Source organism: Heptranchias perlo, chromosome 9, assembly GCF_035084215.1.
Source record: "Heptranchias perlo isolate sHepPer1 chromosome 9, sHepPer1.hap1, whole genome shotgun sequence".
NCBI lineage: Eukaryota > Metazoa > Chordata > Chondrichthyes > Hexanchiformes > Hexanchidae > Heptranchias > Heptranchias perlo.
In genome coordinates, this window is record NC_090333.1 from 39,428,979 (window position 1) to 39,440,986 (window position 12,008).

General features: G+C 42.7%; 1 protein-coding gene across 4 annotated transcripts in view; it reads left to right on the forward strand.

Moving 5' to 3' along the window:
• Positions 1-12,008, forward strand: part of agbl4 (AGBL carboxypeptidase 4) — a 746,494-nt gene that overhangs the window by 345,533 nt on the left and 388,953 nt on the right. For all 4 annotated transcript variants that reach the window (XM_067990246.1, XM_067990249.1, XM_067990248.1 and 1 more), the window contains exon 6: positions 1,133-1,172. In XM_067990246.1, coding sequence (XP_067846347.1) covers positions 1,133-1,172 — 40 coding nt within the window. The remainder of the gene's footprint in view (positions 1-1,132; positions 1,173-12,008) is intronic.

Consider the following 12,008-nt stretch of genomic DNA (forward strand, 5'->3'; position numbering starts at 1 on the left):
AGGGCAAACAAAGAAAGGGAATACACAATAAATGGGAGGATGCTGAGAAGTGTAGAGGAACAGAGGGACTTTGGAGTGTATGTCCACAGATCCCTGAAGGTAGCAGGACAGGTAGATAAGGTGGTTAAGAAAGCATATGGAATACTTTCCTTTATTAGTTGAAGCATAGAATATAAGAGCAGGGAGGTTATGCTAGAACACAGCTTGAGTACTGTGTACAGCTCTGGTCACCACATTACAGGAAAAATGTGATTGCACTAGAGAGGGTACAGTGGAGATTTATGAGGATGTTGCCAGGACTGGAGAATTTTTGCTATGAGGGAAGATTAAATAGGCTGGGGTTGTTTTCTTTGGAACAGAGGAGGGTGAGGGGAGATTTCATTGAGGTGTATAAAATTATGAGGGGCCTAGATAGAGTGGATAAGACAGACCTATTTCTCTTAGCAGAGAGGCCAATAACCAGGGGACATAGATTTAAAGTAATTGGTAAAAGGATTAGAGAGGAGCTGAGGAGAAATATTTTCACCCAGAGGGTGGTAGGGGTCTGGAACTCACTGCCTGAAAGGGTGGTAGAGGCAGAAACCCTAATCGCATTTATAAAGTACTTGGATGTGCATTTGAAGTGCCGTAACCTACAAGGCTACGGACCAAATACTGGAAAGTGGGATTAGGCTGAATAGCTCTTTTTCGGCCGGCACAAACACGATGGGCCGAATGGCCTCCTTCTGTGCCGTAAATTTCTACGGTTCTATATGATTAGCGTAACAAATGCTGCGATTGGCTATTTGCACCTTTTAAGACAGCTGTTACAATTTTTTTGATACGTATGCCATTTTAGCCACAATGGCTGCTGTATCACCATTTTTTACTCCACTATGAAAAAGAATTTGTCGGGCCTCCTTTTAAACAGGTCATTCCAAAATGTGTGATCTTCTGTTGCTCTTAGATTTGTGGCAGGCATTATTGTAAAACCACAGTGACTTTGTCTGTCTGTCAGCCAGCCTACATTTTACTTGTTAAAACATTGGCAATATATTGAGATATAGACAGTGCTTTAAAGAATGGACCACTAGCAAAAGTATTTGCTCTATGTGGTAAATATGTTCTAACAAAGTATTTGTTTGTCTTTTAGCAACAACGTCGCCTTGACCTCCTGACCATAACAAACCCTGGTGAGTAGAAATGCTGGTTTATATCTTCTGCTTTATACAAAAGCTGTCTAAATGTGGGATTTTCTCTGACACTAAATAAAACACACTGCTCCCCAGACAAATTTTACATAGCAGCAAGTGACAGTTATATTGGAAGTGGCATGGCCCTGAGCAATAATATGTCTTTAGAGCTGCCTATCTGGGCCTTTAGCCTCAGCATCGTAGGGTTGGATTTATTCAGTCTGAAGATTATGCCCTTGAGGGGAAGGAGTTTTTTTTATGAAAACTGCATGCTGTAGAGGAACCACGGGCAACGTGTCATAAAACAGCATGATGTAACTCTATGCTTTATTACAATGAAAATAGTGGCATTTGCAATAATACAATAAATTGCAGTTAAGAAAATATCTGATCAGTCCATATATTTGCTAAATGAATAGAAGTTGAAAATCTAACACTATTCTGTTTCTACACTCAGTATACTAATTTCTGTATTTCAATGTTAGGTGTTATTTTCTGTTCCGTAAATTGCTTTTGCATTCATTAAAACAAATTTCTTGTTTATAGCCCAGGTGACATGCAGACACTAGGTATGAGTGCCAAACTGAAGTGACATGAATTGGCCTAATTTGAGTTATTTTGTAGAATGCCCAAATTTAGCCCAACTTCAATATTTTGGATTTGGATTAGCCAGCCTATTTTTAAAATATGTTCATTTACACTGGGACAAAGGATCCTCTCAGCATGTACATAGTCAATTTCCCAGCCCTTCTGCAAGTTGCTCCTCCTTCTTGGTGGGTTACATTTTGCTGCAAACAATTCTTACTCCTAGTTCACTGTGAAATCCTCAAAAAGTAACATTGCTGATAAATACAGATTATTCAATTGAACAGAAATTGACAGGACTGGTAAGGCTGGTGAACTTTTATAGGTAAGATAGCAAACATTTATTCTTATTTTATTTTGGATATTAATGAGTTACTTTTCCAGAATTTTTAAACTATAAAATAGGATAAAATTTGCAGTTAATATCACAAACCATATTTTGTATGGAGAAAGCTATTTTGTGCAGCAGGCCTAAATATACTTCACTGTGTTGTGCTCAGAAGACAACATTTTTCTTTTCTTAAGGTTGAACTTTTATATAATTTTATCCCAAAACAGTATAATTGTGGGTAAATGACTCAATATTAATAGGCCTCAAAATGCTTACAGTAGGGGGCAGATTTTACAGCTAAAGGGGGAACAAAATGTTAAAAAAACATGGTTATCATCAGCTTGACTAGTTAATTGTACAGGTAGGGAATAGTTTCACTCACCCAAGAGGGAACTCTTCCCTCCTCCCCCCCCATAGGTGGCGAACTTGTTGGAGTCAAACAAAAAGAATGTTAAATTATTTTTCATAACAGTTGTACAAGTATTTGCAGCAATTACTTTGTTTTTCTCTGTAGAGCACTTTGGACCATTTGTTTTTTTTACATTAAAGATGCTATGTAAATGTTAGTTCTTACTGTGAGCTTGCATGGCTGTTTTAAACTTTTATTTTTGGTCTGGGAAAATTCCAGACAGGTAGGTGTTGGCAAAGCCACTTCACTACCTGTATAGCGGGGGAGCAGGAGGGCTTTCGCCACTCATGGTGGCAGTGGCCACGTATTTTTGTTTTTGTCTTTATTTTCAATACTGCTGTTGTTTATGTGGCAATAAAACCGAAGCCAGGAGTTTGCACTGTGGATGTTTGGAAACTGATCCCAGCGGCGGATCGTCAATAAGTCGGAGGAAAAAAAAAATTATTACAGTGGTAAGCATGAGCCAAATTAACGATTAATTTGTCTCCTGTCTGTAACTATGAAACGGTTCGAAGTTTACCAAGTTCCGGGTATAATTAAAATATTAGGGCCCAAAATTCTAAAGGCGGTGTTGAACCGTTGGAAATGAAATGGGGGCAGGTCATGCAGCTGCCATGATGTTGGGGTGCGAACCTCACTGTAAGTTACAGGGTCAGCTAATTTAAATATAGAGAGTAAATGAAACTGCATGTGTTCAATATTAATAGGACAAAAGGTGTGGTGAAAAATAGCTGGGAGAGAGGTGGAGACCTGGTGCGACAGCAAATATAAAATCTGCTTCTGCTTAAGGCGGCAATGGCAGCACTGGAGGAAGCAAGTAACCTGATCACAGAGCTCCCACTCTAAAAAGGATGCTGGATGAGCATTACATTTACGTGGAAGCATTGAGAACCATCCTGGAGGATCTGAGACAGACGGTCGGGCAACAGCAGATTGCAAAGCCGTTCTCAGTGTCAGTATCAGAGAAGGATTCAATACAATGCAATACCACCTGGAGTGAATGGCTGCACCAGGAATACCTGCATTCATCCACCTTAACAAAGAGGTTTCCAGATGCGTCACTCTATCCAATATAAATGCTTTGGATTTTGAACTTCAGGCATTGGGGATCATTTGGGGAGAACAAAGGCAATAGTGTTTTTGAGAACTTTGGGGAACTATCTCTGAGCCTGCAGAATCAATCTGATACCATCAGTTCTGGTGTCCTGCTGATCAATGGGCACTTAGATCCAGGATCCAGAATAAGTGGCATGAATCGAATCCACCTTCAGGATGATATTCTCTCTTCTGGTGACCGCTCGTGTTACCTTTACAGCCCACACCCTCAGATGCCTGCTCATGTAGGTGTCAGGAAACAGGAACAGGCTGCCCATGCATCTGCACTCGTGGGGGTCAGAAGCCTGGAGACGAAGGCCACCTCCGTTCCAAGAAGCTCCTGATACCACAGCACAGCCAAGCACCACTGGCGTCCCTGGCCCTCTGATATTCACCTCCGTACAGCACCAGGATAGGTTTAAGAAGAGCACAGAGAGGCATCAGGTGTTTGCACAGTGGAAGTAAGCACACTGTAAATATACATGTGCACAATAAAATAAACCACTTTGTGATGTGAAGTCAAGTGCTCTGAGGTTAGTTTGTATTTTGTCTTTTGAGAGGATGTTTAGAGGTCAGTTTACAACATGACATAGTTCCCTCTATAGCAGACTTCGTCTAAGACGTCATCAAGGAAGCAGCGTGTCCATAGACCCTGGTGGAAGAGTATCTCCTAGTTGGTCTCTTCTATAACTTTGGTGTAGTTTAATCTTGTGTGCTTCTCTCATTTCCTCTTTCTCCTGCTTCTGTTCTGTCTTCATCATAAGGACATACATGGGAATGCCCATAGTAAACCAATAGGGCTCCATGATAGACGGATGGGAAGAAAAAGATTTCCCGACCTAAAATTGCTAAGAGACAGCTTGCAGAATCTATTCTTAGTTGAACAGCTCAAAAGATTTTTCTAATCATTTCAGTCAAAGCTGATGTTTCAGATAAAGTTTGTGGACAGTGATCTCAACCACTTCCTAGTTTCACAAGTCATGTAGTTAACATAGCTTTGTTTTTTGCCCACAAACTCTCAGAATTTTGGAAAAAGGCAAAATACTGCAGGTGATGACAAAAGGTCATGCTCTGACTGGATGTCCAGTCTAAATTGGGTGGAATCCCAGTGGAAGTGGAATTTGCTCCATATTCCGGACCCTCTATGTGCCGAAATTGGACCAACGCCCTCTCCCAATCCAGGATCTTCGGAACATTAGTAGCTTAATTGCTGTATCTTATGTAATTTAGATTTTTCTCACAATTAATATTACCACTCTTATCCCTTACTCCATATAAAAATCAAATACAGAATAGAAAAGAAAAATACATTATCTGTAGAAAAAGGATCATTATTGCTTGACATTTTAATTTCTCAAGTCTTTTCCTGCCATTCAGTGATGATACAAAAAGCATATAGAATTTTCTTATACCCCAAAATCTCTTTTTTTTGGTTCCATCTCACTGTTGAGTGCTGACATTATAAAGACTGTCTCATGTAAAATCATTAACTCCCACTAATCCCAGAAGATAACAAATACTTCATTTATGTAAATTGCCATATAGAAAGTTTTTTTAAACAATAGTTTTGCTATCTAGATTTGTCATTTGAATACATTAATTTTGTTATCACCTTGTAATTCCAGGCCCGATTTTCCTTGCTGGCATAAGTGTGGTGGGGCAGGCATTCTATCCATTTGAGCAAATTTCCCAGGGACAGATGTATTTGCATAATCTCAGCAGGATCCCGGTAGTATTGTTGTCTGTGCATGGGAGCTTGCTTCCAGGGTATGGGAAATGCAGAAGCTGGACTCCTGCAGCAGCTTAAAGGGGCAGGCAACCTTGAAAAATTCCAACATGTTGGTGGCTGTGAAAAAGTGACAAAAATCCAGCAATTCCCTCAATCAATTGCCAATTCTGCTTTGGTCATTTAAATTGTTTACACTGTTGTGCCTCACCTAGCAATGCTGGACACCTGTTGTGTTCTTGCATTCAGTGTAAATGAGGCAGTAATGATGGAAAATGGGACACATGAGATCACCAAGTTATTATTACCTCATTTAACTACACAGTACTTGGGCAGCAGGTCCCTGACTCATTTTCTGCACCTGCCCACCACTCCAGTATCCATAGAACCATAGAAAAGATACAGCACAGAAGGGGGCCATTCGGCCCATCGTGTCGGCGCCGGCTCGAAGAATAAACAGGTGCCCGTTCTAATCCCACCTTCCAGCATCAGGTCCGTGGCCCTGCAGCTTACAGCACTTTAGGTGCAGGTCCAGGTACTTTTAAAAAGAGCTGAGGGTCCCTGCCTTTACCACCAATTCGGGCAGCAAATTCCATACACCCACCACCCTCTGGGTAAAAAAGATTTTCCTCATGTCCCCTTTAATCCTTCCGCCAATCAGCTTAAATCTATGTCCTCTAGTTCTTGAACTCTCCACTGGAGGAAACAGGTACTTCCTGTCTGCTCTATCTGGGCCCCTCATAATTTTGTACACCTCAATCAAGTCACCCCCTCAGCCTCCTCTGCTCCAAGGAAAACAACCCCAGCCTATCACCCATGATTATAGTTGTACCCTTCTTGCATGTGTCTCTAATTTCCTGTTTAATGCCCTCCCCTACATCTCCACTATTGTTTGGGGGCCTACAGACAACCCCCACCAACGTTTTCTGTCCCTTGGTGTTTCTTAGCTCCACCCATACAGATTCCACATCGTGATTTTCCGAGCCAATATCCTTCCTCACTCTTGCATTGATTTCCTCCTTTACTAGCAACGCTACCCCACCTCCTTTCCCTTTTTGCCTGTCCTTCCTAAATATTGAATACCCCTGGATGTTCAGTTCCTATCCTTGGTCACCCTGCAGCCATGTCTCTGTAATCGCGACTATATCATAACCGTTCATATCTATCTGCGCTGTTAATTCATCTACCTTATTGTGATTGCTCCGCGCATTAAGACACAGTGCCTTCAGACTTGTCTTTTTAAGATTGCTAGTCATCTTAGTTTTATTCTGCACGATGGCCCTGTTTGTTTTTCGCCCTTGTTTTCTCTGCCTTCCACGATTGCTTCTTCCCTTTCTGTCTTTTGTTTCCCCCTCCTCTGTCTCTTTGCTCAGGTTCCCATCCCCTGCCATTCTAGTTTAAACCTTCCCCAACAGCACTAGCAAACACCCCCGCGAGGACATCGGTCCCGGTCCTGCTCTGGTGTAACCCTTCCTCCTTGTACAGGTCTCATCTTCCCCAGAACCGGTCCCAATGTCCCAGGAATCTAAATCCCTTCCTCCTATACCATCCCTGCAGCCACGCAATAATCTGGTCTATTTTCCTGTTCCTATACTCACTAGCACGTGGCACTGGTAGTAATCCAGAGATCACTACCTTTGAGGTCCTGCTTTTTAATTTATCACCTAACTGCTTAAATTCACCTTGCAGGATCTCATCCCTTTTTTTTACCTATGTCGTTGGTACCGATATGGACCACGACCTCTGGCTGTTCACCCTCCCCCTTCAGAATGTCCTGCAGCCGCTCTGTGACATCCTTGACCCTAGCATCAGGGAGGCAACATACCATCCTGGCGTCATGTTTGCGGCCGCAGAAATACCTATCTGTTCCCCTTACAATTGAATCCCCGATCACTATAGCCCTGCCACTCTTATTCCTCCCCTCCTGTGCAGCAGAGCCACCCGTGGTGCCACAAACTTGGCTCTTGCTGTTTTCCCCTGATAAGCCATCTCCCCCAACAGTATTCAAAGCGGTATATCAGTTTGAGAGGGAGATGGCCCCAGGGGAATCCTGCACTACCTGCCTAGTCCTTCTACTCTTCCTGGTGGTCACCCATTTCTTTTCTGCCTGTGTAATCTTTACCTGCGTTGTGACCACCTCACTGAACGTGCGATCCACGATAATCTCAGCATCGCGGGTGCTCCACAGTGAATCCACCTGCAGCTCCAGCTCTGAAATACAATTAGTCAGTGGCTGCAAACCGACACACTTCCTGCACACATAGTTGCCAGTGACACCGGTAGTGTCCATGACTTCCCACATAGCGCAGGAGGAGCATATCACGGGCGTGAGCTCTGTTGCCGTGACTGGCCTTAGATTAAGCTCGTTAGTTACTCCCTTTAAGACGTTTACTCCTTTTAAATTACTCTTAATTTAAAGAATGTTAACTACACCAGGGTCATTGATTCACTAAAAAACACTACTTGCTATAAGAGCTGCAGACCTTACCTTTTTACTTTAGTTACTGTAGAATAGTAGAAATACTCACCTGAACCTACTTACGAATCAGGTGCCTCCCCTGTGTCGCCTAATTTTCTGATTCCTGATGTCACTTCGAACTCCGTCGCAGCTGTTGCCTGAAGGCCCCTCTGCTCTGTTCCGCTCCTCTCAGCTGTTTTCGGCGCTCCGAAATCCCGCCTTTTTATTGGATGGTCCCTCTGCTCAGTTCTGCTTCTCACAACTGATTTCGGCGCTCCAAATACTGTGGGGGAGGAATTCCTGGAGTGTGTACGTGATGGTTTTCTAGACCAATACGTTGAGGTACCAACTAGAGAACAGGCAATCCTAGACTGGGTATTGTGCAATGAGAAAAGATTAATTAACAATCTTGTTGTGCGGGGTCCCTTAGGGAAGAGCGACCATAACATGATAGAATTCCTCATTAAGATGGAGAGTGAAGTAGTTGAATCTGAAACTAGGGTCCTGAATCTAAATAAAGGAAATTACGAAAGGATGAGGTGCAAGTTGGCTATGATAGATTGGGGAACTTTACTAAAAGGGATGATGGTGGATAGGCAATGGCTAATATTTAAAGAACGTGTGCAGGAATTACAACAATTATTCATTCCTGTCTGGCGCAAAAATAAAACAGTAAAAGTGGCTCAACCATGGCTTGCAAAAGAAATTAGGGATAGTATTAGATCCAAAGAGGAGACATATAAAATTGCCAGAAAAAGTGGCAAGCCTGAGGATTGGGAGCAGTTTAGAATTCAGCAAAGGAGGACAAAGTGATTGATTAAGAGGGGAAAAATAGAGTATGAGAGTAAACTATCAGGGAACATAAAAACTGACTCTAAAAGCTTCAATGTCAAGAGAAAAAGATTAGTGAAGACAAATATAGGTCCCTTACAGTCAGAAATGGGGGAAATTATAATGAGGAGCAAAGAAATGGCAGAACAATTAAACACATACTTTGGTTCTGTCTTCACAAAGGAGGATACAAATAACCTGCCAGAAATGTGAGGGAACCTAGGGTCTAGTGAGAGGGAGGAACTGAAGGAAACCAGTATTAGTAAAAAAAAATAGTGCTAAGGAAATTAGGGGCTAAAGGCTGGCAAATTCATACCTCTCTTCTTTAACTACTACGTCCGGATCATCCCTTTCCTTTGTGAATACGGAGACAAAATATTCATTTAAAACCCTACCCACATCCTCTGCTTCTACACACAAGTGACCCTTATCCCTGATAGGTCCCACCTTTTCCTTAGCTATCCTCTTGTTCTTAATGTACTGATAAAACATCTTTGGGTTTTCTTTAATCTTACTAGCTAATATTTTTTCATGCCCTCTCTTTCCTTATTTCCTTTTTTACATCATCCCTGTACTTTCTATACTCCTCTAGGCTTTCTGCAGTATTTAGTTTTCTGTGACAGTCATAAGCTTTCTTTTTCTGCTTTATCTTGTCCCATATACTTCTAGACAACCAGGGAGCTCTAAATTTGGCAGTGCCACCCTTTTTCTTTGAGGGGACGTGTCTGCATTGTACCTGTAGAATTTCACTTTTTAGTGCCTCCCACTGGCTTGACACTGATTTCTCCAAGTAGTTGTGTCCAGTCCACTTCTGCCAAATCGCCTCTTAGCTCTGTAAAATTTGCCTTCCCCCAATTTAAAACGTTTACTCCTGATTTAACTCTGTCCTTTTCCATAATAATGCTAAACCTAACTGAATTGTGGTCACTAACCCCAATATGGTCACCCACTGTCACTTCATTGCCCATCTTCATTTCCCAGGACTAATTCTAGAGTTGCATCCCCTCTTGTTGGGCTTGTCACGTACTGCCTAAAAAAGTTCTCCTGGACACCTATCAAGAATTTTGCACCCTTTGTGCCCCTCATACTGTTGTATCCCAGTTGATGTTAGGGTAGTTGAAGTCCCCTACCATTATTGCCCTCTTATTTTTGCACTCAGAAATTTGCCTACATATTTGTTCTTTTATCTCCCTTTCGCTATTCGGGAGTCTATAATACACTCCTAGTAGTGTGACTGCCCCTTTTTTATTTCTTAGCTCAACCCATATGGCCTCGATTGATGATCCATTTAGCATATCATCCCTTCTCACAACTGTAATTGATTCTTTAACCAATAATGCTACTCCCCTCCTTTTTTATCACCCACCCTATCCTGCCTGAAAACTCTATATCCAGGGATATTGAGCTGCCAATTATTCCCCTCTTTAAGCCAGGTTTCCGTTATAGCAATGATATCATGCTGCCATGTGTCTATCTGTGCCCATAGCTCATCTGCTTTGTTTGTAATACTCCTTGCATTGAAGTATATACCCTTCAACCCTGTCAAATTCCTGTGCTGAACACTTTTTAACCTTTGCTTCTTTTGCCTTTCTGAGTCGCTAACTACGTCACTAACTGCTTTTCTACTTCCTGTTTCCTGGTCTGAATTTGTCCTATCTGTACCTGCCCTTTGGTTCCCATCCCCCTGCCATACTAGTTTAAACTCTCCCCAACAGAACTAGCAAATGCCCCCGCGAGGATATTGGTTCCGGTTCCGCTTGGGTGCAACCCGTCCAGCTTGTACAGGTCCTGCCTTTCCCAGAATCGGTCCCAATGCCTCAGGAATTTAAACCCCTCCCTCCTATACCATCTCTCAAACCACGCATTCATCTGGTCTATTCTCCTATTTATGCTCTCGCTAGCACGTGGCACTGGGAGTAATCCTGAAATTACTACCTTAGAGGTCCTGCTTTTTAATTTATTTCCTAAATCCCTATATTCTGCTTGCAGGACCTCATCCCTTTTTTTACCGATGTCGTTGGTACCGATATGGACCACGACCTCCGGCTGTTCACCCTCCCCCTTCAGAATGTCCCGCAGCCACTCCGTGACATCCTTGACCCTCACACCAGGGAGGCAACAAACCATCCTGGAGTCATGTTTGCGCTGCAGAAACGCCTATCTGTTCCCCTTACGATGTAATCCCCTATCACTATTGCTCTCCCATTCTTATTCCTCCCCTCCTGTGCAGCTGAGTCACTCATGGTGCCACGGTCTTGGCTCTTGCTGCATTCCCCTGATAAGCCATCTCCCCCAACAATATCCAAAGCGGAATATCTGTTTGAGAGGGAGATGGCCCCAGGGGACTCCTGCTGTACCTGCCTAGTCCTTTTACTCTGCCTGGTGGTCACCCGTTTCCTTTCTGCCTGCGTAATCTTTACCTGCAGTGTGACCACCTCACTGAATGTGCTATCCACGATAATCTCAGCATCGCAGATGGTCCACAGTGAATCTGCCCGCAGCTCCAGCTCCGAAATGCGGTTAGCCAGTAGCTGCAGTTGGACACACTTCCTGCACACATGGTCGCCAGGGACACCGGTAGTGTCCATGACTTCCCACATAGCGCAGGAGGTGCATATCACTGGTGCGAGCTCTGCTGCCATGACTTGCTTTAGATTAAGCTCGTTAGTTACTCCCTTTTAAGACGTTTACTCCTTTAAATTACTCTTAATTTAAAGAATGTTAACTACACCAGGGACCTTGATTCACTAAAAACGTTACATGCTATAAGAGCTGCAGACCTTACCTTTCTTTTTACTTTAGTTACTGCACTGTAGAATAGTAGAAATACTCGCCTGAACCTACTTACCAATCAGCTGCTTCCCCTGCGCCAAGTCTCTTTTTCACTGGTACCGTCACCTCTGAAACTCCGCCGCTGGTCTCAGTGTGGGCCCCTCCGCTGCCTCGCCGCTTTTAAACTTGGTGCTGCTCTGGTGCTCCTCCCAGGTCCGCTCCCCGCCGGTTCTGCGTTGAACAACTGGTGAAAATCCAGAGAAAAATCCTACCTTACATGCCATCTATTATTCCTTACTTTTTATTTCCCTGAGTGGAGGCCACTTTTTAAAATAATTCTATGTAGTTTTGCACCTTCTGATAATTCACAAGTTAGCAGAGTAATACTTTTTTAAAAAAGGTACATAACTTAGAATAATTTGGTCAACTTTGAAATAATTTTTTAAAAGTTGTTAGACTGTATTTACCTCTGTTTAAAGAATCACAACTTCTTCAGCAGTATAGAATTACTTGGCAAATGCCTCACATTTGTAATACTCAAGAAGGAACCTTAGGAAGACATTCTTAGAGATGAGCTACCTATGTCCTACAGTGTTACATAGTGGAGTCAGCTGTTGCTCTATTTATCA